Source organism: Narcine bancroftii, chromosome 8 (genome assembly GCF_036971445.1).
Source record: "Narcine bancroftii isolate sNarBan1 chromosome 8, sNarBan1.hap1, whole genome shotgun sequence".
NCBI classification, from domain to species: domain Eukaryota; kingdom Metazoa; phylum Chordata; class Chondrichthyes; order Torpediniformes; family Narcinidae; genus Narcine; species Narcine bancroftii.
This window is the reverse complement of record NC_091476.1, coordinates 98113541-98139827: the sequence shown is the minus strand read 5'-3', so window position 1 is coordinate 98139827 and position 26287 is coordinate 98113541. Positions and strand designations below refer to the sequence as shown.

At 42.1% G+C, this 26287-nt stretch overlaps 1 protein-coding gene across 3 annotated transcripts in view; it reads left to right on the top strand.

Annotated features, from left to right (window-relative positions):
• The first annotated feature begins 6593 nt into the window (after window positions 1-6593).
• Window positions 6594-26287, top strand: part of LOC138741054 (cystathionine beta-synthase-like protein) — a 66205-nt gene continuing 46511 nt past the window's right edge. The window contains exons 1-2 of one of the 3 annotated variants that reach the window (XM_069894535.1): window positions 7764-7872; window positions 10985-11041. Coding sequence is in view for 2 of the 3 variants with exons in the window: in XM_069894534.1 (XP_069750635.1) it covers window positions 6645-6672 (28 nt within the window). In the remaining variant the exon portion in view is untranslated. Of the gene's footprint in view, window positions 6673-7763; window positions 7873-10984; window positions 11042-26287 lie in introns of those variants that run through there. The other 2 variants (XM_069894534.1, XM_069894533.1) reach the window with 2 other exon arrangements.

Here is a 26287-nt window from a genome sequence, read left to right as displayed (position 1 = left end):
ACATACAGAAATGCCGGAGGAGCTCCATAGGAGGTAAAGATATTTTGACATTTATAGCCTGAGCCCTTCTTCAAGGTAAAAGCAAAAAAAACAGGAAAGTATAAGAATAAAGAGACTGAAGGCAGGCTGGGAGAGGAGTCCAGACCAACAAAATGTGTTAATTGGATGATAAGAGGAGAGGTGAGAATTAATTATGAACCTGAGAAAAGAGACATAGATAAAAGGGAAAAGAGAGAGAGAGAGAGCTGGAGGAAAGGTGACTGGTGGAAGAAGAAGGGGGGGCAGTTTAATGGAAACCATCTACACTCATCTGGACTAGCCCTTTGTTTTCTATGCACATTCCCATTGTTCCCTTAAAATACCACCACTCAGGTGCACGCTAGTGACGATGCTCAGTGGTCAATTAATAACTAATCAGTGCTTATTTGTGTATATGTCAGAATCCTGAGCATGGGGGGGGGTACTTTTGACACCGGCCAGAAGTTTCCTGGAGAAACTGAACCAAAGAACAAGAGCTGTTACATGTATCTGTAACATGAAGGTGATCGAGATTCAGTAAAGTTATTTGGACATTATTGTGACATGAACTCTTGACCATGAATTTTAAAAAAAATTACCAGCTGCACAGAATATAACTGCCCTGGCCTATTGTGAACCTTTCACCCTCAATTAATTCTTCTGCATTGTAATTGAACTTCCCAGAAGATTTTTGAAAGAGGCTTCAGTGCCACTTTTTCAATTGTGTCCACTTCAATAAGTCTGGAATTAATGACCGCTATCTGGGCAGAAACAGAAAACCTCATTGTGCGGATTCTGAGCAGAGGGAAGAAAGAATGTGGTGATGACTTAACTACTAAAAATTTAGCCATTCCTAGTTTATTTTATGGAGCTTTGACGTATTTTGAAAGTCTCATGAAAGGAGACAAGTAAAAACTTCAAGCGAAGTAAACCATTGGAGAGTTTTATGATAATAGATGTTTATTTTAGTGTTAACAATATTTCAAGCATGAAAACTAGCATTATAGAATAATTGAGTTGTGCAGCACAAAACTAGGCCCTTCAGCCCAACTTATTCATGGTATCCGTAATGTACCTGATCTAGTTTCATTTGCCTGCGTTTGCCTGACATCCAGCTAAACCGGTGGTTTTCAAACTTTTTCTTTCTACTCACATTTCACCTGAAGTAATCCCTATGCTATAAGTACTCTGTGATTAGTAAGGTGTTACGTGAGTGGTGTAAGGTAAAAACATCATGAGATGGGACCGGAGAAGGAGTCACCCAGTACTAAGGAGTAACAGAATGCAGATGTGACCTTGTACACTCAAGATAAGCTTGGCACTAACAAGAATGATGTGCAGCAGACTAACAGAGAAGGGTAGCAACAGTTTATTCATTGGACAATGTAATGGTATGATAATTTACTAAGTACGTATCCTGAGGTATAAAAAAAACACCACTTGCTGATAACGGCAGAATGCGCCTTCTCCAACTAACACTGTTAGTTGCAAGTGTTACAATCCGGCAATAAAGAACAAAGAACCTTGATTTCGACTCAGTCTGGTGTTTGACTCACTCATTCATGAACAAAGCAGACCTAACAGTGGGAAGGTTGAGATTCACTGCTCTCGACCCAATTGTTACTGAAATATTTTGCTTGAGAAAAATTGTCATTGGCCCATTTCCTTTGGAGTTCTCACTGACAAAAGACAAAGGAGGAAAAACCCAACACCCAACCCCAACCAACCAATTTTCCCCTGCAACCGCTGCAACCGTGTCTGCCTGTCCCACATCGGACTTGTCAGCCACAAACGAGCCTGCAGCCGACGTGGACATTTACCCCCTCCATAAATCTTCGTCCGCGAAGCCAAGCCAAAGAAAAAATAAATAAAACTGTACATAATGAGTCAATTAGGTTCAATTAAAACAATGGTTTTCAAACTTTTTCTTTCCAGTCACGGACCACCTTAGGTAATCCCTTCTAATCTGTGATTAGTTTGAAACCACTGATCTAGACTCAATGAAAATCTGGCACAGTCCAAGTTCTTTTTTTGGTTTCTCAAAGGTCAACTTAAATGCCAAATCAGTTTTTCAAGGGCCACCTTGTACGCCAGATCAGCGCAGATTGGATTTTGAGCTAAATTTAAGGTCTCATAAGTATATAAGTTAACCCCCATTTTTTTGAGATTTTTTTGTTTGAGGTTTCACGACTCATCTTATTCACTGAAATATAGGGCATGTGTTAATGTTTTAATTATACATGTACTTAAATTACTATTGACATATTTTATATACCTGAGAAGCTACAGCAGGTAAGAATTTCACTACATCTGCACATTGAGCATGTATATGACAACAAATTCTTTGATCAGTCATTCATATAAAATGATAAACACATTTAATACTTTGAAAATATCACTTTGAATAATTTGCACATCATTATTGAACCTCATGATGCATCTAAAACCATCAGGGGATTTGAAATATTTTGTTCTGCTTGAATTGGATTTAGACACATGCCTTCTAATAGTCCCAGTTGATCAATGCATGAACAAATGCTTCTGTTGTACAATAGCTAATACTGTTCAGAAAGAACAGCTGTTTGTCCTATTACATCATGACAAGCATTGTAAACAAATGAAAGCAAGTTAAAGAACAAAACACTTTCTAGAAAATTCTGTGGGTTGAATAGATAAATCTACTTTCTTGAGTCTTTTACAGAGCAAGGCTGGCCAGCAGAGACTGCAACAGCACAGAACTTCTTGATGAGTTATATATGTTCAATGTTCAGATTGAACAGTAAGCCTGTAAGGCAGTAACATCCAGTTTGCCATTTCAGAGGAGTTAAACTGCCGTAACCAACTGACTCGGGTGCAATCCCAAGGCAAGATCAACTGCTTACAGATTCATGGATATCTTTAATGACTTCATGCAGTAGGCTGTAAGTTCCCACCTGTCTCAAGAAGGACAGTACTAAGAAAAGCATAATATTTGGCTTAAATGATGGCTCTGAGATCCATCATCAAGGAAGCCTCACAGGTATCCTTGAACTACAATCTTCCTGGCCTTACCCTTGGCCCTGGGACATCTAGAGACCAAGAACCACCTATGCCAGACTATTGTTCATTGACTTTATTGGAAGAAGGTTTCCGGTATTGAAGCAGTTTGTTTGTAACATAAATAGGATCAAATTAAAGCCAGTGCTCCTATTTTGTGCTATTAATAAAATTGAACAAGTTCAGTGCCGTGACGTAGCTAGCGGTGCAGGAGGAGCCCACCAGTGCATCACAGGAGACTGAGCAGTGAGGAGCACATTTATAGTGGAGACGCCACTTTTGAAAAGGCGCCACCTTTGAAGAAGGTGCTCGGGGGAGCGATCTGGCCACTGGCATCTGGGGAGGAATAGCTCTGAAGGTAATTATTTCTCCTTGGCTTTCAAATTATGTAGTTCCTTTAAAGCTGCATTTTAATTAAGCTCCTTGTATTTTGATGTTAAATACAAAATAAAAATCTATTGTGGCGGTGCACATCCTCATAGCAAACCGGCCCCGCTTGCACCACCATGTGGCGGGGCGGCCATGGGGAAATGGCATCGTCAGAGGTTTCTCTCTGACTCCAGTATCCCTTCTAGCAGGCGCCCTGGGCAGTGTTATGATGTCACAATGCACCAGATGCCCTTAAAGGGGCGCGCTGAATTGAAATAAAAACAGTCATTAACAACCATCAGTGTGGTAGCAGTGATTTCCTTCAGCTCCTGCAATCGCTACAGTGGTGACCCTGATGAGCCCAGTGAACGATGGACGCAGCCAAGCTGAACACAGTAGCCATCAAACTTCCCCCTTCTGGCCCCATCCCCCATGGATGTGGTTTGGGCAGGCGGAAGCACAATTCCACCTCCGCAACATCTCAGCGGGCGCCACAAAATTTTACAACATAGTGGACGCGCTGGACCAGGACATGGCGGCGTGGGTGGATGACATCATTCACCGGCCACCAGCAGGGGGCAAGTATACTGCCATCAAAAATCTACACCTGGGAAAGTTTGGCCTCACTCCCCAGCAGCGTGCTGCCAGGCTCTTACACCTGGATGGGTTGGGGGAATCGCAGCCCCTCAGCCCTCATGGACGAAATGCTGGCCCTGGCGGAAGATCATGAACTGTGTTTCCTCTTCTGCCAGATATTCCTTGAACAGATGCCAAAAGATATCTGGCTCCATCTGTATGAAGAGGACTTTTACGGCCCCCACAAGGCCACAGCCCGGGCAGATGCCCTCTGGCATGCAAAACAGGAGAACGAGGCAGCCCTCAGCCAAGTCTCCAAGCCAGGGCCCCGCCATCCGCAGGATACCCCCAAGCACATGCCGGATGAAACCCAGTCAACATGGTGCTTTTATCATCAACGATGGGGAGTGAAAGCCTGCAAATGCCATCAGCCCTGCGACTTCCAGTCAGCCCTGCAACTTCCAGGGCTGCCACAGTTGGCCATGTGAACAGCCTCCTTTACATCTCAGGCAAGTCCACGGGCCGCTGGTTCCTGGTGGACACAGGGGCCGAGCTGAGCGCCCTCCTCCCTACAGCACTGGAAACTCGAACCTGGACCCCCAGTCCAACCCTGCGGGCTGCCAATAGTTCTGCAATCAAGACCCATGGCAGCCGTAGGGCACAGAAAACAGATCGGGGATGAAAAGTTCACTTGGAGGTTCATCCCGTCCTCGGGGCACCGCGCTGTTAGGGGCTGATTTCCTAAGGGCTCACGGTCTGCTGGTGGATGTGAGGGGCTGGAGGCTGCCCAATGCCTGCACCTTTCACTTGGTGCGCCTGGGCACGGCAGACAACGACAGACCCAAAATCGCCACGGTAGCCACTGCCACAGATGAGTTCACTGAGATTCTCAGTGAGTTCCCTGCCATCCTGGAGCCACACTTCAACGTCGCCTCCCCATGCCATGTAGTTTTCTATCACATCTCCACAAAGGTCAGCCAGGCAACAGCGCCACCTCTCCTATGTGTCCGAATTTACTACAGACATCCAGCACTGGGCGGCCAAGGACAATGTAGTCGCGGATGTGCTCTCCCGTCCGGCCATCAGAAAGCTAGCTCCTGGCCTCAACTACGCGCAACTAGCGCAGGCCCAGCAGCACTACACCGAAACTCAAGCTCTCTGGACCGCCATCTCAGGTCTCCAGCTTGAGGATATCCAGCTTCCTGACTCCACCCAGCTGCTGCTCTGCAACAGCTCCACCGGCTCACTGCGCCCGGTAGTCCCACAGGAGTGGAGGGCTAGGGTCATCAGCTCTATCCACGATCTCACACACCCCTCAGTAAAGACTATTGTGCGTAGGGTGGTGCAGTGGTGCAGCGATTTGTCTGGCATGGCCTCAAGAAGGAGGTGGCAGCGCTAACCTGCAACTGCATCAGGTGCCGGACATCTAAAGTCCACAGGCACATGCAGGCCCCTGTTTAACATTTCAACTCGGCAACACAGAGGTTCCAGCATATCCACGTCCACTCCCCTCCAGGGAGTCATGGTTCCTGTTTACCATAATGGACAGAGCCACCAGGTGGCCGGAAACCACCCTGGTCCGTGAGGAATCAGCAGAGATCTGTGCTAGAGCCCTAGTCAGCCAGTGGATCTCTTGTTTCGGTATGCCATCACACATCACGAGTGACAAGCGCCCAATTTACATCCACACTATGGTTGCAGCTGGCAAGGCTTTTAGGGGTAATACTGCACCACACCACAGCCTACCACCCATAGTCTGACAGGTTGGTAGAGAGGTTTCACCGACACCTAAAGTCCGCTCTGATGGCAAGAATTTCCGGCCCTGACTGATGGACAAGTTGCCCTGGGTTCTCCTTGGAATTAGAATGGCACCCAAGGAGGACCTGTAAGCCTCATCAGCAGAAATGGTTTATGGTGTGCCACTCTCCCTGCCAAGCGAATTTTTCAGCCCAGAGGCTGAGACGACGCACAATGAAGTTGAGTTGCTAAATGACTGGGCAACCTAAACCCACCACACTCATCGCACCACGGCACCTGACCATCCCATCGACCGAAAGATCTGGATATGGTGCAATTTATGTTCATCTGGAGAGGACCACAGAGAGCCCCGCTGCAGTGCCCATACGAAGGGCCATACAAGGTTCTTTGGTGGTCAGGTGGGACTTTTACTTTAGATGTGGGGGGCAGGGAAGAACCGTTTACTGTGGACCACTTAAAAGCTGCTCATTTAGATTTATCACAGCTGGTGCAGATGGCCGCGCCCAAGTGCGGGGGCCGGCTGCCAAAGCAACAGGACGTGTAGCCGGTTCTGGGGGGGGGGGGGGGGGGTTGTGTGGCAGCGCACATCCTCATGGCAAACCAGCCCCACTTGTATCGCCAAGTGGCGGGGTAGCCATGGGGAAATGGCGTCATCAGAGGTTTCTCTCTGACTCCAGCATCCCTTCCAGCGCGCACCCTGGGCAGTGATTATGATGTCACAATGCACCAGGTGACTTAGCTCATGCTGCCCTTAAAAGGGCGTGCTGAATTTGAACAGTCATTAACGACCATCAGTGTGGCAGCAGTGACTTCCTTCAGCTCCTGCAATCACCACAGTATAATGAATTATAAATTATTTGATATGCGTCATGGACGTGGCATGACTGATGTACTGCTACTGCTGTTCTTTCGCAGGTGTGAGGAAAGCCAAGAACTGCTGCTCTACCCAACAAAAATCTTGCCAGATACTTGTCACCTGTGGTGGTGGAGAGTAGACACATAGAACCTGTTTAGCCCAGGTTGAGGTTTGCTGCCCGTGCTGTTACTCTCCGACCTTTCTCTGACAGTTTCATTTCATATTTAAAGGTTCATTTTAGATTGGACGACATTGGGTTGCAGCTACTTCTTCTTTTTTTCTTTGGCTTGGCTTCGCGGACGAAGAATTATGGAGGGATAAATGTCCACGTCAGCTGCAGGCTCGTTTGTGGCTGACAAGTCCGATGCGGGACAGGCAGACACGGTTGCAGCTGTTGCAGGGGAAAATTGGTTGGTTGGGGTTGGGTGTTGGGTTTTTCCTCCTTTGTCTTTTGTCAGTGAGGTGGGCTCTGTGGTCTTCTTCAAAGGAGGTTGCTGCCCGCCGAACTGTGAGGCGCCAAGATGGACGGTTGGAGGCGATATCAGCCCACTGGCGGTGGTCAATGTGGCAGGCACCAAGAGATTTCTTTAGGCAGTCCTTGTACCTCTTCTTTGGTGCACCTCTGTCTCGGTGGCCAGTGGAGAGCTCACCATATAACACGATCTTGGGAAGGCAATGGTCCTCCATTCTGGAGACGTGACCTACCCAGCGCAGTTGGATCTTCAGCAGCGTGGATCCCGCACAAAATATACTTGCATGGAGGTTTTTTTTTCTTTTCATCTATTTATTTGTTAAGACCAACTTGCACCTTCCTTTCAGTGCAACAGGACAAAATGAATAAAAGATTGAATAAAGTAGCTTTGTAATGCTGTTAACTTTGAGGTGATTATTACATAAGATGTACATGACAAAACATGCAAAATGAGCTGTGAATCTGTGGGTCAGAGTTATAGTCACTTTGAATATTTTAATTAATTCTCAGAAATACTCAGTATGTCTGTGTACATCTACCTTCTTTGAAATATGATTAAGGCATTTAGTAACGATGTATCTTGAATGAACATGTTGCATATTCACAATGTTTCTTCATTTTACATGTCGTTTCCTGTTTTGAGAAATCTTTCCTTGTGATTTGAAATCATTTTAATATTGGAATTGATGTCATGGTTTAGAAATACTGTACAGTTTATGCACTGTGGATTTATTTTGATGATATCAAGCTTTGGTCTGAACGGATCATCTCCAATTTGCGGATGCAAGTGAGTTATTTTATCAAAGACAAACCACATTTTTGTTTCTCAGTCTGAACTTCCATGTTGTATTGTTCACTTTTTCTGCTTTCCTAGATCAGTACTTTAATACGCTGTATTCATTTATTTGTTGTACAGTGTTTTTTCTTGTTGAAAATGTTTGAGCTAAGTTCTACATGGCTCGAGGACAGTGTTTGATTCTGACCATATGATAGTAGAAAGACTTAGAGCTGGGGGAAAAAATGTTTTCCATATTGCAAAATGATTATGGAAACAAATAAATTGGAAGCAAAACCAGAAATGCCAGAAGAACTCAGCCAGTCAGGCAGACGGCTCAAGTCCGAAACATTGGTTATGTATCTTTATCTTTGCAATATAAAATACACAGTTTGACCGGCTGAGTTTCTCTCACATTGTGTTTTTACAATATTGTCAATTGGCTGTCTCATTAAGTTTAGATGCAAATAATTCATTTCAACGCTGAAGTGCATTTTCCTATGCCCTCCCTACGAAGTTGAAGCCAGATATGTATATTTGACTTTGAATTTGCAATGATGAGGCATTACTCCCAGAGGAATATCTTCATGTTGAATCAATGCCTCTTTCAGCTGGTTACTACTGAACTTACTGCAATATTAACATGGTGAAAGCAACTGTATATACATTTATAGGGAATGAAAAATAAATATCAGAGCTCTTCCCTGCTTCCTATTCAATGCACTCTTATGTGTAGGGCGGCACGTTTGGCACAGCAGTTAGTGCAATGCGGGACTGGACCAAGATTCGAAGCCTGCACTGTCTGTAATGAGTTTGTACATTCTCACCATGTCGGCATGGGTTTTCTCCAGGGGCTTCGGTTTACTTCCACCATTCAAAAACATACGGTGGGGAGGGGGGGGGGTGCAGGTTAATGTGGTGCAAATTGTGTGCCACGGATTCATGGAGTGAAATGTAGGTCTCCATTTTCTGTCATTTTATGTTCATCTAATTTGTGTATCTTGTTTTAAATGTTTGCTGTTTCTAATTTGCACTTGGTTCTTGCTGGAAATCCATATTATTAATTTAATCTTTTCTACTGTTTATTCGTTCCTCGGTGTGCATTCCATTTAATTATAAACCCTTGACTTCTATCTTATCGCTCCACCAAATAGTTCAAACACGTCTTCTCCTGTGTCAGCAGAAATGTATGCAGCATTAAAAACTATCCACTTATGTTTATTATCCTTAATATAATTGGCTGTTAGCTTTTTTCTGCAAATCCACCAAATTGAGGATCAAAAAGGTGCAAATAGATATTATAGACCAACTTAATAGTTTAAGGATGTCCTTGTTAAAAGGTAACAGGAATCATCATCTTTCATTGTAGAAATTGATTCTATGAGTGCAAGTGTCTTCACAGTGTGGTTTTGGGAAGTATGAAGGATTAGTTTGAAGAGTCTGTCACATTTTGAATATTGTGCAAGAAAACCCTCCAAGTTTATAAGAACACAACCTGGGCAGTTATCTGGAGTATGATTGGTAATTCAGGTGATATTCCTACTAATTTTACGAGTAAATTCATTAGATAAAATTCAGAGAGTTTTAAATATTAAGGTGAGTAATACTCCGAGAGGAAGAACATCCCTGAAATAATTTGTTTTCTTTAATTATGAGGTTAACAAGGGTTTATATTGAGTAGTTCATGGCAGAGCGGCTCAGACCTGTGGCATGGTCTGTCTGTGCTTCATGAGAACTGAGTTGCCTGGATAACTGGAGTCCTTGAAGCATGTTGAGTTGTAAGTACTGGCAAAGGCATTTTTCATCTGGAGCTGCAGATGGATGCGCTATAAAGCATTGTAATGTTGAGATGACCCAGTGTAACAGGATTAGTGGGGTGGTCGCACCACAAATAATGATAACACAGGGAGAAAGGGAAGGGGGACTATCAGTCAGATCCAGTGGTGGCAGAATTCCCGGTGGCCATCCACCTCTCCAACAGGTCTACTTCTTTTGGACATTATATGTGAAATTTCTGGCAGGATGCTATCTCTAATGTATTGGCAGGAAGACAAATGAAGGGCAGAGCTACTATAATTGGCTATTCAACTGTAATTGGAACAAAAAGACATTTGTGAGGCTGAAAATGTGATTCCTAGGTAGCATGTTGCCCCCCCCCCCCCTTGTGTTAGTGTTAAGGGTGCCATTGTCCAGCTGCAAGGAATGGAGGGGAAAAGGCACAGTATATATCAGTGCATCAGATGAGGTGAATTTAATGAAATAGGAGAGTCAGGCCAATTGAAACCTAAGTAGTCATTTCAACTTTACTTCCAGGGCTATGAACTAGTGAGGGTAGAAACAAGAGAATTAATCAAATGAACATGTGCATGGAGAGATGGTGCAAGAGAGAGAGTTTCTGAAGATGTTGGAAACAGATCTTGCGAAGATGAGATTTGTTCAAAAAAGTACAGGTTCACAATTTGGGTAGCACCAGTGACCTAGAAGGCTGCTTCCTCAAGATTTTGGGAACCTTAAAATTCTAGTGGCAGGGAGATACAGGAATATAAAATTGAAACAAAAGGCAGGAAGGGGCACATAAAAACCAAAGAGGAAGACTGAGAAATCAAGAGTGGAAAAGAATCCAAAGCACAGCAAAAAATAGGTTGAAAATCTTCTCATGGCTTCAAAATCCTTCCAATAATGAAGTGATCAAAATGGAACACAAAGGCGGGAAATCCACCATTAATTGTCCAATCTGCCTCAGTGCTATCTCTGGACATACCTTTGTGATTAACTCTTAAGCACCTTCTAAGACAATGGTTCTCACTTTTATCCATCCAACCTGGCTGTGTACAAAGTTGAGATCCTTCTGGGAGGACCTGGGGGACAAATTGAAATATTTTAAAAGTAACTTAATTCTCATTTTTAAATTTACAACCTACGAAAATTAAAGAGAAGCTAGTTTCAAGTTATTTTTCCATTAAACCTTAAGAGCATGGAAATGCTTAAAAAGGGAAAGTACAAAGTATGAGGATTCATGGGCTGGAGAGTGAGATCCCCCAAAGATAGGCAGCAGCTCCTAGCTACTGCCAGTGCTTTGTTGAGGAATGGCAGAATAAGTTTTAACTTCCCCTTTTACACTCAGATACCTGAACCTTTTTCAAGAGAAAGTCATCAGCTTCGGTGCGTTGATATTCAACTGGTAAGTTTCAGTGTTATTTATTTTTTATCTGATTCTGAATCATTGCTTTTAATTTTAATAATTGCTTCCACAAGAGATTTCAGCATTGACTTCATGGTCCAATTAGTTATTGTATTGGATAAACAAAGGGCATCACTGATTTTGTAATGACTGCCATATTTTTTTAAATTTACATTTAGAAAGCACGGTAACAGACCTGTTCAGCACATGAGCATATGTTGCCCAGTACTTTAATTAACCCCATATATTTTGAATGATGGGAAGAAACCTGAGCACCCAGACACAACTCATGCAGACACAGGAAGAACATAGAAACTCCTTAGAGTCGGCACCAGATTCGAACCTGGGTCATTGGCGCTGTTACGCTGATGCTGTAATAGGTTTTTTCTGTAAGAATGAAGTAAAGTCCATTGATGGTGTTTCTGTAATTTATATGGCAGTCTGCGATTCTATATAAGCTTTATTTAGACCTAAAATCATCCAACAAATTACTGTATTTGTACTAATTGACACCAAAGCCCTGTCATACATCACCCCAATCTACATTTCCTCTCAGTGTAGTAATGCCTCAGCTTTAAAATTCTTATCGTTTTTATTAAATACTGTCTTGATATTGCCAGACCCTTCCATCTGTTTGGTCTTCCAGCTCAGCAACCTTCCAGAGTCTCGATGCTTCTCTGATTCTGGTCTGGATTGATTTTCCTGTTCAAATTTCTCTGCCCTATTCTCCCACTTTAAGGTTCTCCTTAAAACATGTAAATGCCTGGTTACATGGCCTAATGTATCTTGGTGTCCAATGTTTTTCTTTGATGTTACACCTGGAACATACATTTGTTTTTTAAATTTTGTTTTGTTTATTCTGGTAGTAAATGAAACTTGTAACAATAGTTCAAACCTGAAACCTATTTTTAGTTGTGTATGAAGATTACAATTAGAATAGTCTTAACTATTAATTGATCAACCCACCCTCACATTGAATTAGTTTATTTTTGTTCTTTTTAAGCTTTTTGTGAGATTTGAACAAACCCCAATATTGAATCAATACCTCTTTCAGCTGATTACTATTGAAATTACTGCAGTATTAACATGGTTAAAGCAACTGTATATACATTAATAGGGAATGAAACATAAATATCAGAACTCTTCCCTGCTTCCCATTCAATGCACTCTTATGTGTAGGGTGGCACGTTTGGCACAACGGTTAGTGCAATGCGGGACTGGACCAAGATTCGAAGCCTGTGCTGTCTGTAATGAGTTTGTGCATTCTCATTCTGTCTGCGTGGGTTTTCTCTGGGGGCTCCAGTTTCCTTCCAACTTTCAAAGACATACCAGGGGTGTAGTTTAATGTGGTGTAAATTGTGGCCACAGACTCATGGAGTGAAATATACTCTTAGGTGTCCATTTTCTGTCATTTTATGTTCATCTAATTTGTGTATCTTGTTTTAAATGTTTGCTGTTTCTAATTTGCACTTGGTTCTTGCTGGAAATCCATGTTTTTAGTTTAATATTTTCTACAGTTTATTCTTGCTTTAGTCTGCACTCCAGTTAATTATACACTCCTGTTTTCTATCTTATCTCCCCAAGTCCAAATAGTTCAAGCAAGTCTTCCCTTGTGTCAGCAGAAATGTATGCTGAGTGAAAAACTATCACTTATGTTTATTATCCTGAATATAATCGGTTGTTAGCTATTTTCTGCAAATCCACCAAATTGAGGATGAAAAAGGTGCAGACAGAAATTATAGACCAATTGTCTAAGGATGCCCTTGTAAAAAAGATAACAGAATCATGATCTTTCATTTTTCAAATTGGTTCTATGAGTGCAGTTATCTTCACAGTGTGGGTTTTGGTAAGTATGCAGGATTAGAGTGCAAAGTCTGTCATATCTGTGTGGAATCTCAAAACAATGGACATGTGTTCAGTGGGGTAACATTCTTGCAAGTCAGGTATAAGAAGGCTGAGTTTTTGACACTTTAGATTTTGAATATTGTGCAATAAGACCCATCAAACTTTTAAGCACATATTCTGTTCAGTTGTCTGGAGAATGATTGGTAATTCAGGTGAGTATTCCTACTAATTTTACTAGTAAATTCTTTAGATAAAATTCACAGAGATTTTAATATTACGGTGAGTAATACTCTGAGTAGAAGAACATCCCTGGAATAATTTTGTTTTTTTTTAAATAATTAGTTTAACAAGCAATTAATTCAGGCCAGAGTGTCTCAGACTTGTGGCATAGTTTGTCTGTGCTTCATGAAAACTGAGTTGTCTGGAGAACTGGTGTACAGGAAGCATGTCGATCTGCAAGTACTGGGAAAGCCATTTTAGATCTGGATCTGCAGATGGATTAACTAGAAAGTATTGTAATGTTGAGACATACCGGAGTAACAGGTTTAGAAGGGGTGGTCGCACTGTTGATAAAGGTAACCCAGGCAGGAAGGGAAGGGGGATTGCCAGTTAGATACAGAGGAGGGCAAGTTGTGTTGGCAGAATTCCATGTGGGTATCCACCTCTCCAACAGGTCTACGTCTTTTGGATATTATATGTGGATATTTCTGGCAGGATGCTATCTCTAATGTATTGTGGGAAGACAAATAAGGGGGTAGAGCTACTATAATTGGGTATTCAACTGTAATTGGAACAGAAAGATATTTCTGCAGCTGAAAATGTGATTCCTAGGTGACATGTTGCCTCCCTTGTGCTGGTGTTAAGGATGTCAGTGTCCAGACGCAATGAAATGGAGGAGTAAACAGCCATTGAGAGCATTGGATGAGGTGAACTTAAGGAAACAGGAGATGCATTTAAAAAGCAGGAACATTTTAAATGCAGGTAGTAATCTCAAGTTTACTTCCAGGGCCATGAACTATTGAGTGTAGAAACAAGTGAATAAATCAAATGAAAGTGAGCATGGAGAAATGGTGCAAGAGATGTCTGAAGACATTCATGGAATTGCAATGTTCAGGAGGGACAGACAGAAAGGAAACGGAGGTGGGGTAGCATTGTTGGTTAGAGAGGAGTTAAAAGCAATAGAAAGGATGTTTGCTTGAATGATGTGGTATCAATGTGGGACGAGCTGCAAAATGCAAGGGGGCAGAAGACGTTAGTGCGAGTTGTATATAGACCACCTAACAGTAGTAGAGAGGTTAGAGATGGTATTAAACAGAAAAATTGGAAATGCGTGCAACAAAGGCTGGGCAGTTATAATGGGTAACTTTAATCTCCATATAGACTGGATGAATCAAATTGGTAAGGGTACTGATGAGGACGATTTCTTAGAAGGTATACGGGATAATTTTCTAACCCAGTATGCTGAAGAACCAACGAAGGAACAGGCCATTCTAGACTGGGTTCTGAATAATGAGGAAGGTTAGTTAACAATCTTGTTGTGCGAAGCCATTTGGACAAGAGTGACCACAATATGGTGGAATTTTACATTGGGATGGAAAGTGACAGGGTTAATTCTGTAACTCAGGTTCTGAACATAAAGAAGGGTGACTTTGAGGGTATGAGATGTGAATTAATTAAATTAGATTGGCAAATGTTACTTAAAGGATTAACTGTAGAAAGGCAATGGCAAGCATTTAAGGATCACCTGGATGAAATACAATGTTTGTTCATTCCGGTTTGGAAAAGGAATAACTCAAGGAGGGTAGTACATCCTTAGATAACAAGGGAAATCAGGGAGAGTATCAAGTGTAAAGAGGAAACATATAGACTAGCCAGGAAAGACAGAATACCAGAGGATTGGGAGAAATTCAGAGTTCTACAGAGGAAGACAAAGGGATTAATCAGGAAAGGCAAAAGAGATTATGAGAGAAAGTTGGCAGGGAACATAAAAAATGACTGCAAAAGTTTTTATAGATATGTAAAGAGAAAGAGACTAGTAAAGACAAATATAGGTCCCTTGCAGTCAGAAACAGGTGAATTGGTCATGGGGAACAAGGACATGGCAGACCAATTAAATAACTACCTTAATTCGGTCTTCACTAGGGAAAATATGAATAATCTTCGGGAAATAATAGAGGACATGGGGCTAATGTGATGAAAGGACTGGGGAAAATAAGTGTAAGTTATGAGGTTGTGTTGGATAAATTAAAGGGATTAAAGGCAGACAAGTCCCCAGGGCCAGATGGTATGCATCCCAGAGTGCTAAAGGTAGTAGCCCATGAAATAGTGGATGCATTGTTGATAATTTTTCAAAACTCTTTAGATTCTGGAGTAGTTCCTGAGGAATGGAGGGTGGCTAGTGTAATTCCACTTTTTAAAAAGGGAGGGAAAGAGAAATCAGGGAATTATAGACCGGTTAGCTTGACATCGGTAGTGGAAAAAATGTTAGAGTCAGTTATTAAAGATGTGATTGCGGCACATCTGGAAAGTGGTGAATTCATTGGTCAGAGCAGCATGGTTTTATGAAGAGAAAATCGTGTCTGACTAATCTTATTGAATTTTTTGAGGATGTAACTAGTAGAGTGGATAGGGGAGAACCAATGGATGTGGTTTACCTGGATTTTCAGAAGGCTTTAGATAAGGTCCCACACAGGAGATTACTATACAAACTTAAGGGACACGGTGTAGGGGATATGGTATTGAGGTGGATAGAGAATTAGTTGACAGATAGGAAGCAAAGAGTAGGAATAAACGGGTACTTTTTGGAATGGCAGTCAGTTTCTAGTAGGATACCACAAGGCTCAGTGCTGGGACCCCAGTTATTTATGATATATATTAATGATTTAGATGAGGAAATAGAAAACAGCACTTCCAAGTTTGCAGACGACACGAAGCTGGGTAGGATTGTAAGCCATGTAGAGGCTGTTAAGAGTGTGCAGAGTGACTTGGACAGGATGGGTGAGTGGGCAAATGCATGGCAGATGCAACATAATGTGGATATATGTGTGGTTATTCACTTTGGAGGAAAGAATGGGAGGGCTGAGTACTATCTTAATGGTATCCAATTAGGAAAAGGGGAGATGCAAAGAGACCTGGGGGTCACTGTGCATCAGTCATTAAAAGTGGGCATGCAGGTGCAGCAAGCAGTAAAAAAGGCAAATGATATGTTGGCGTTCATATCAAGAGGATTCGAGTACAGGAGCAGAGAGGTATTGATGCAATAGTAGAGCTGGCAGAGTCCACAAGCATCGAATCCATGCTGCTGAAGACCCAACTGCGTCGGGTGGGTCACGTCTCCAGAATGGAGAACCATCGCCTTCCCAAGATCGTGTTATATGGTGAGCTCTCCACTGGCCACCGAGTCAGAGGTGCACCAAAGAAGAGGTACAAGGACTGCTTAAAGAAATCTCTTGGTGCCTGCCACATTGATCACCACCAGTGGGCTCATATCGCCTCCAACCATGCATCTTGGTGCCTCACAGTTCAGCGGGCAGCAACCACCTTTGAAGAAGACCGCAGAGCCCACCTCACTGACAAAAGACAAAGGAGGAAAAACTCAACACCCAACCCCAACCAACCAATTTTCCCTTGCAACCGCTGCAACCGTGCCTGTCTGTCCCACATCAGACTTGTCAGTCACCAACGATCCTGCAGCAGACGTGGACATACCCCTCCATAAATCTTTGTTCACAAAGCCAAGCCAAAGAAGAAGAAGAAGATAGGGCCTTGGTGAGACCACATCTGGAGTATTGTATTCAGTTTTGGTCTCCTTATCTGAGGAAGGACATCATTGCCATGGAGAGAGTGCAGAAAAGGTTTACCAGATTGATACCAGGGATGGTGGGACTTGCATATGAAGAAAGGCTAGAACGACTGGGCTTGTACTTGCTGGAGTTTAGACGATGAAGGGGAGATTTAATAAAAACGTTCAAAATTCTTAAGGGATTTGACAGGCTAGATGCAGGAAGATTGTTCCCAATGTTGAGCAAGTCTAGAACCAGGCATCACAGTTTAAGGATAAAGGGAAAGTCCTTTAGGACTGAGATGAGGAAGAATTTTTTCACTCAGAGGGTGGTGAATTTATAAAATTCTCTGCACAGGAAGTGATTGAGGCTGGTTCCATAGCTATATTTAAGAGAGAGTTAGATTTAATACTTGTTATTAGGGGGATAAGGGGGTATGGAGAGAGAGCTGGAACAGGGTACTGAGTGGATGATCAGCCATGATCAAAATGAATGGCTGTGTAGGATTGAAGGGCCAAATGGCTTATTCCTAAACCTATTTTCTATGTTTCTATAAGTGCTCTTTGGTTAGTAAAGGATTACTTAATGTGGCATGTGAGTGGAAAAAAATTATTTGGGAGCCACTGCTCTAAAATGTCCTCACAGGTCAGTCTAGGTCAATTAGGGAATTAGTGAAATGCTGGGTTTAACTAAGACTCCCATGTCCTCTGTGATTAAAGTTAAGCTGGATACGTTATTTTTCCATTAAACCTTAAGAGCATGGAAATGCATAAAGAGGGAAAGTACAAAGTAGGAGGGTTCATGAGCTGGAGAGTGAAATCCCCCAAAGATAGGCAGCATCTCCTATTTATCTGCTAGTGCTTTGTTGAGGTCTTACAGAATAAGTCTTAAGTCCCCCTTCTACACCCAGAGACCGGTATCTTTTTCAAGAGAAAGTCATCAGCTTCCATGCGATGATATTCAACTGGTAAGTTTCTGTGTTATATTTTTTTAATCTGATTTTGCATAACTGGTTTTTATTTTAATACTTCAAGAGATTTCAGCATTGACTTCAAGGTCCAATTAGCTATTTTATTGAATAAACAAAGGGCATCTCAGATTTTGTAATGACTGCCATATTTTTAAATTTACATTTAGAAAGCACGGTAACAGGCCTGTTCAGCACATGAGCATGTGTTACCAAATACTTTAACTAACCCCATATATTTTGAATGATGGGAAGAAACCTGAGCACCCGGACACAACTCATGCAGACGCAGGAAGAACATACAAACTCCTTAGAGTCGGCACCAGATTCGAACCTGGGTCATTGGTGCTGTAACGCTGATGCTGTAATAGGATTTTTCTGTAAGAATGAGGTAAAGTCCATTGATGGTGTTTCTGTAATTTATATGGCAGTCTGCATATTCTGTATAAGCTTTAGTTAGACCTAAAATCATCACTTGTACTAATTGACACCAAAGCCTTGTCACACATCACCCCAATATACATTTCCTCTCAGTGTAGTAATGCATCAGTTTTAAAATTCTCACAGTTGTTGTCAAATACTCTCTTGATATTGCCAGACCCTTCCATCTGTTTGGTCTTCCAGCTCAGAAATCTTCCAGAGTCTCGATGCTTCTCTGATTCTGGTCTGACACACTTCTTTGTTCATGGCTGTGCCTTTAATTTTGAAAATTTTCTGCCCCCTTCTCCCACTTTAAGGTTTTCCTTAAAGCGTGTAAATGTTCTGTAACCTGGCCTAATGTATCTTCTTATACTTGGTGTCCAATGTTATTCTTTGATGTTACACCTGGAACATATCTTTGGTTTTTTTTCTTTTGTTTATTCTGATGTGTAAATGAATAGACTTGACATAGAATTTTGAAGTTCAACCTGGCACCTATTTTCAGTTCTCCAAGAAGATCACAATTAGAACAGAACAATACAACAATACAACATAGCAAATGGCTCCTTTGGCCCTTCTAGTCTGTGCTGAACCATTTTTTTGTCTAGTTTCACTGATCTGCATGGAGTCCATACCTCTCCTATTCATTTCTCTGTCCAAATTCTTCTTGCATGTTAAAATGGAGCCTGCATTCAACAGTATAGCTATGACTGACCTATCCTACCATTGAAGGAGTTTATTTCTGGTTTTTTTTAAGCTGTTTGTGAAATTTGAACAAATCTCCATATTGAGTCAATACCTCTTTTAGCTGGTTACTACTGAACTTACGGCAATATTAACATGGTGAAAGCAACTGTACATACATTTATAGGGAATGAAATATAAACATCAGAACTCTTTCCTGCTTCCCATTCAATGCACTCTAATGTGTAGGGCAGCACGGCTGGCATAGCGGTTAGTGCAATGCAGGACTGGACGAGGATTCGAAGCCAGCACTGTCTGTAATGAGTTTGTACATTTTCACTCTGTCTGCATGGATTTTCTCTGGGGGCTCCAGTTTCCTTCCAACTTTCAAAGACATACCAGTGATGTAGTTTAATGTGGTGTAAATTGTGTGCCACAGACTCATAGAGTGAAATGTATTCTTACGTGTCCATTTTCTGTCATTTGATGTTCATCTAATTTGTGTATCTTGTTTTAAATGTTTGCTGTTTCTAATTTGCACTTGGTTCTTGCAAGAAATCCATATTTTTAGTTTAATCTTTTCTACAGTTTATTCTTGCTTTAGTCTGCACTCCAGTTAATTATACACTCCTGTTTTCTATCTTATCTCCACAAGTCCAAATAGTTCAAGCAAGTCTTCACTTGTGTCAGCAGAAATGTATGCTGAGTGAAAAACTATCACTTATGTTTATTATCCTGAATATAATTGGCTGTCAGCTATTTTCTGCAAATCCACCAAATTGAGGATGAAAAAGGTACAAACAGAAATTATAAACCAACTTAATTGTTTAAGGATGTCCTTGTAAAAAGATAACAGAATCATGATCTTTCATTGTTCAAATTGGTTCTATGAGTGCAGTTATCTTCAGTGTGGGTTTTGGTAAGTATGCAGGATTAGTGTGCAGAGTCTGCCATATCTGTGTGGAATCTCAAAACAATGGCCATGGGTTCAGTGGGGTAACATTCTTGCAAGTCAGATATAAGAAGGCTGAGTTTTTGACACTTTAGATTTTGAATATTGTGCAAGAAGATCCATTGAAATTTTAAGCACATATTCTGTGTAGTTGTCTGGAGAATGATTGGTAATTCAGGTGAGTATTCCTATTAATTTTACTACCAAATTCATTAGATAAAATTCACAGTTTTTAATATTACAGTGAGTAATACTCTGAGTAGAAGAACATCCTTGGAATAATTTGTGTTTTTTTTAATAATGAGTTTAACAAGCGATTAATTGAAGGGTATTTCATGCCAGAGTGGCTCAGACTTGTGGCATGGTTTGTCTGTGCTTCATGAAAATTGAGTTGTCTGGTGAACTGGTGTACAGGAAGCATGTCGAGTTGCAAGTACTGGGAAAGACATTTTGGATCTGGATCTGCAGATGGATTCACTAGAAAGCACTGTAATTTTGAGACATATGTCGGACTCTGGCTTTACCCTACCCTTAATTTAGTCTATGTGTCATCTGAGTCCAGCGTGTTCGTTAAATGAAGTGATAGGAGAAGGTATTCGGTTCAACAATCAGTTTATTACACAGCACAAGAATAAAGTTTAACAGAGCTCTGGTTCAGTCGTTAGTTCATAGGTCACCTGCACAGTGAGCTATTCCCCAAGACTCACCTCTATTGTCCAGTCTCTACAGTTTATATAGCTCAACCTTATCATACAGAACAAAAGTTGGCTTTCTTTGCTAGACTTTTTGCATAAGATTTATCACAAGTAATTTCCTGCTCTGCAGATATCTGGGGTGTAGAGCTCCCATCTTAATTCTCAAGGCCAGAATATCCTGTTGTTTTGATCGGAAATCAGTTCATACCCCAGATATTTCTAATTATTTCTTTTGTTCTCATCTGGCCATATTCTTCTGTTCTACTCAACACCTCTGTCTTAGCCTTCTTACTGAGTTAGTTTCCATTCTCTTTGTTTCTGACAGTTTCTGTCAGGATTCTTTTTGTTCTTGTCTGGCCATCGTCTCTTGTGCTAATCAACGCCTCATTTTGCCTTAACATTCCTACTAAATTGTTTCATACATATTCTCTCTTTTGTATTTTGGGAGCAGGCAATTCTAAACCTACTGTAATCAGCCAATTTTGCTACATACTGTGGCTGCCCCTTACTTACATTACTCTTTCCCTGCACCATGAGGTAAATATTAAATTGTTACATAGTACTGGATTCAAGTATACAAAATGAATTCTTTGGCTTGGCTTCGCGGACGAAGATTTATGGAGGGGGTAAAAGTCCACGTCAGCTGCAGGCTCGTTTGTGGCTGACCAGTCCGATGCGGGACAGGCAGACACGGTTGCAGCGGCTGCAGGGGAAGATAGGTTGGTTGGGGTTGGGTGTTGGGTTTTTCCTCCTTTGCCTTTTGTCAGTGAGGTGGGCTCTGCGGTCTTCTTCAAAGGAGGTTGCTGCCCGCCAAATTGTGAGGCGCCAAGATGCACGGTTTGAGGCGATATCAGCCCACTGGTGGTGGTCAATGTGGCAGGCACCAAGAGATTTCTTTAGGCAGTCCTTGTACCTTTTCTTTGGTGCACCTCTGTCACGGTGGCCATTGGAGAGCTCGCCATATAACACGATCTTGGGAAGGCGATAGTCCTCCATTCTGGAGACGTGACCCACCCAGCGCAGCTGGATCTTCAGCAGCGTGGACTCGATGCTGTCGACCTCTGCCATCTCGAGTACTTCGACGTTAGGGATGAAAGCGCTCCAATGGATGTTGAGGATGGAGCGGAGACAACGCTGGTGGAAGCGTTCTAGGAGCCGTAGATGATGCCGGTAGAGGACCCATGATTCGGAGCCGAACAGGAGTGTGGGTATGACAACGGCTCTGTATATGCTTATCTTTGTGAGGTTTTTCAGTTGGTTGTTTTTCCAGACTCTTTTGTGTAGTCTTCCAAAGGCGCTATTTGCCTTGGCGAGTCTGTTGTCTATCTCATTGTCGATCCTTGCATCTGATGAAATGGTGCAGCCGAGATAGGTAAACTGGTTGACCGTTTTGAGTTTTGTGTGCCCGATGGAGATGTGGGGGGGATGGTAGTCATGGTGGGGAGCTGGCTGATGGAGGACCTCAGTTTTCTTCAGGCTAACTTCCAGGCCAAACATTTTGGCAGTTTCCGCAAAGCAGAACGTCAAGCGCTGAAGAGCTGGCTCTGAATGGGCAACTAAAGCGGCATCGTCTGCAAAGAGTAGTTCACGGACAAGTTTCTCTTGTGTCTTGGTGTGAGCTTGCAGGCGCCTCAGATTGAAGAGACTGCGGTACCGGATGTAAACAGCGTCTTCATTGTTGGGGTCTTTCATGGCTTGGTTCAGCATCATGCTGAAGAAGATTGAAAAGAGGGTTGGTGCGAGAACACAGCCTTGCTTCACGCCATTGTTAATGGAGAAGGGTTCAGAGAGCTCATTGCTGTATCTGACCCGACTTTGTTGGTTTTCGTGCAGTTGGATAATCATGTTGAGGAACTTTGGGGGACATCCGATGCGCTCTAGTATTTGCCAAAGCCCTTTCCTGCATGAGGTAAATATTAAATTGTTACATAGTACTGGATTCAAGTATACAAAATGAATAGTACATAAGCATATATTCTATATATTTTCTATTATTAATTAACCCCTATATTCCAACACATACTGGAGTAACAGGTTTAGAAGGGGTGGTCGCACTGTAGATAAAGGTAACCCAGGCAGGAAGGGAAGGGGGATTGCCAGTCAGATACAGAGGAGGGCAAGTTGTGTTGGCAGAATTCCCTGTGGCCATCCACCTCTCCAACAGGTCTACTTCTTTTGGACATTAAATGATGATATATCTGGCAGGATGCTATCTCTAATGTATTGATGGGAAGACAAATGAGAGGGTAGAGCTACTATAATTGGGTATTCAACTGTAATTGGAACAGAAAGGTATTTCTGCAGCTGAAAATGTGATTGCTTGGAGACATTTTGCCTCCCTTGTGCTGGTGTTAAGGATGCCATTATCCAGATGCAATGAAATGATGGAGTATACAGCCATTGAGAGCATTGGATGAGGAGAACTTAAGGAAACAGGAGATGCCTTTAAAAAGCAGGAACATTTTAAATGCAGGTAGTAATCTCAAGTTTACTTCCAGGGCCATGAACTATTGAGCGTAGAAACAAGTGAATAAATCAAATGAAAGTGTGCATGGAGAGATGGTGCAAGAGATGTTTTGAAGACATAGGTGCTCTTTGGTTAGTAAAGGATTACTTAATGTGGCATGTGAGTGGAAAATAAATTATTTGGGAACCACTGCTCTAAGATGTCCTCACAGGTCAGTCTAGGTCAATTAGGGAATTAGTGAAATGCTGGATTTAACTCAGATTCCCATGTCCTCTGTGAGTTCATAATAACAAAACAAAAATGACCAGTCATTCTTGCATTTCATTTATAACAAATTGAAATATTTTAAAAGTAACTTAATTTAAAGTGAAGCTGGATGCAAGTTATTTTTCCATTAAACCTTAAGAGCATGGAAATGCATAAAGAGGGAAAGTACAAAGTAGGAGGGTTCATGAGCTGGAGAGTGAGATCCCCCAAAGATAGGCAGCAACTCCTATTTATCTGCAGTGCTTTGTTGAGGTTTTGGAGAATAAGTCTTAAGTCCCTCTTCTACACCCAGAGAAAGTCATCAGCTTCCATGTGATGATATTCAACTGGTAAGTTTCTGTGTTATATTTTTTTAATCTGATTCTGAATGATTGGTTTTAATTTTGATACTTCAACAAAAGACTTTAGCATTGACTTCATGGTCCAATTAGCTATTTTATTGAATAAACAAAGGGCATCTCAGATTTTGTAATGACTGACATATTTTTAAATTTACATTTAGAAAGCATGGTAACAGGCCTGTTCAGCACATGAGCATGTGTTGCCCAATACTTTAATTAACCCCATATATTTTGAATGATGGGAAGAAATCTGAGCACCCGGACACAACTCATGCAGACGCAGGAAGAACATACAAACTCCTTAGAGTCGGCACCAGATTCGAACCTGGGTCATTGGCGCTGTAATGGTGATGCGGTAATTGCTTTTTTTCTGTAGGAATGAGCAAAAATCCATTGATGGTGTTTCTGTAATTTATATGGCAGTCTGCGATTCTGTATGCGCTTCATGTATGCCTAAAATCATCCAACAAATTACTGCATTTGTACTAATTGACACCAAAGCCCTGTCACACATCACCCCAATCTACATTTCCTCTCCATGTAGTAAAGCCTCAGTTTTAAAATTCTCACCGTTGTTGTTAAATACTCTCTTGATATTGCCAGACCCTTCCATCTGTTTGGTCTTCCAGCTCAGAAATCTTCCAGAGTCTTGATGCTTCTCTGATTCTGGTCTGATGCACCTCTTTGTTCATGGCTGTGCCTTTAATTTACCTGTTGAAAATTTTCTGCCCCCTTCTCCCACTTTAAGGTTTTCCTTAAAGCGTGTAAATGTTCTGTAACCTGGACTAATGTATCTTCTTATACTTGGTGTCCAATGTTATTCTTTGATGTTACACCTGGAACATATCTTTGGTTTTTTTTCTTTTGTTTATTCTGGTGTGTAAATGAATAGACTTGACATAGAATTTTGAAGTTCAACCTGACACCCATTTTCAGTTCTCCAAGAAGATCTCAATTAGAACAGAACAATACAACAATACAACATAGCAAATGGCTCCTTTGGCCCTTCTAGTCTGTGCTGAACCATTTTTTTGTCTAGTTTCACTGAGCTGCATGGAGTCCATACCTCTCCTATCCATTTCTCTCTCCAAATTCTTCTTACATGTTAAAATTGAGCCTGCATTCAACATTATAGCTTTGACCGACCCATCCTCACATTGAAGGAGTTTATTTCTGTTTTTTTTTAAGCTGTTTGTGAAATTTGAACAAATCTCCATATTGAATCAATACCTCTTTTAGCTGGTTACTACTGAACTTACGGCAATATTAACATTGTGAAAGCAACTGTACATACATTTATAGGGAATGAAATATAAACATCAGAACTCTTTCCTGCTTCCCATTAAATGCACTCTTATGTGTAGGGATCCTTCAGTTAGCAGTGTAGCCGCCGCTACAATAGGTGACTCCTTGTAATGGAAGATTCTAACATTTTTTTTTACTTTTGCAACCTTTGCTTCTGCAAGGCTGAGAACCTATTTGTTTTTTAGAATCAGCAGACATAAGCTAATTTACACTATGGGGCCCAGGGATGGATATGAATTAGTAGATACACCTAAATTCCACCATGAGGCCCAGAGATGCAGTTTTCTTTTGTTGGTTGCAGACTGTCAGGAGACCTTGAAGATAATTAAATCATTTGATCAAAGAGATAAGCTATGAAGTGAACAACTTTTGGATAATATAAGCCATGGTCCCACTGCTGAAGTTTGAGACTCTCCGAGAGGTGGCAAAGTCTCTCAGCAAGAAGAAGAACTTCTAGAGTCCAGCTAATGTCCCGGGCGAGGGAGGTGGAGAAGCTGCTACCAGCGCCCCGACAACCTACTACAAGTGTACAGTCGTTGCCTCTCTTCTGCAGTTGGGACTAGTCCAGGCATTGATAAGTATAGTTGGGAAGGACTAGCATATTGTAGTTTGAAATCAGCTTTTGAATTTGTAATAAACATTTGTATAAACTGAACTGCTCTCAGTGTGTGTGTCTATTTTCTTTCGGTAGCTCAAACACTGTGACCAATCTAAAACGATCAAAATGAGAGATATAAGTTTACTCAGGACACCCCGATAGGTTCAAATGAATTTGAACCCAACATGAACGACCCTTCGATCAATGCTGTAGCCATCAAGCTTCCTGACTTCTGGGTTCAGGAGCTGGAGACCTGGTTCAGCCATGCAGAGGCTCAGTTTCACCTCCACCAGATTTCATCAGATTCGACCAAGTTTTACCTTGTGGTTGCCGCCCTGGACCAGATCACCACCAAACGAGTGCTGCACCTCATTCAGCACTCACCCGCGGAAGTTAAGTATGGGACCATCAAGCGGGTGCTCACCGGCTCCCTCAGCCTCTCCATGTGCCAGTGTTCCGCTCGGATGCTGCACCTCGATGCATTAGGGGACAGAACTCCAATCGAGTTGATGGATGAGATGCTCGCACTCACGGGCGATCATACCAACTGCCCACTCTTCGAGCACATCTTCCTCAACCATCTTCCTGAAGACATCCGGCTGTTAATGTCCCAGGAGAGCTTTGTCGACCCTAGGAAAGTCGCTCGAAAGGCTCAGGAGCTATGGCTCGAATGATTCCTGGAGGGCTCAGCAGTCCAACAGGTTACGAGTCACAGGCATGACCACGACAAGCCTTCCTCTAGCGCTTTGGTGGAACACCTGGCCCCTGCAGGGGCCTCAAAGAGCATAGCCAGAAGCAAGTCATCCACTTCAGGCCTCTGCTTCTTCCACCAGCGCTGGGGAGCCAAGGCTCGGAAGTGTCGTCAGCCCTGCTCTTTCCAGGGAAATGAGCAGGCCGGCCGCTGTTAATGGCTGCAGTGGCTG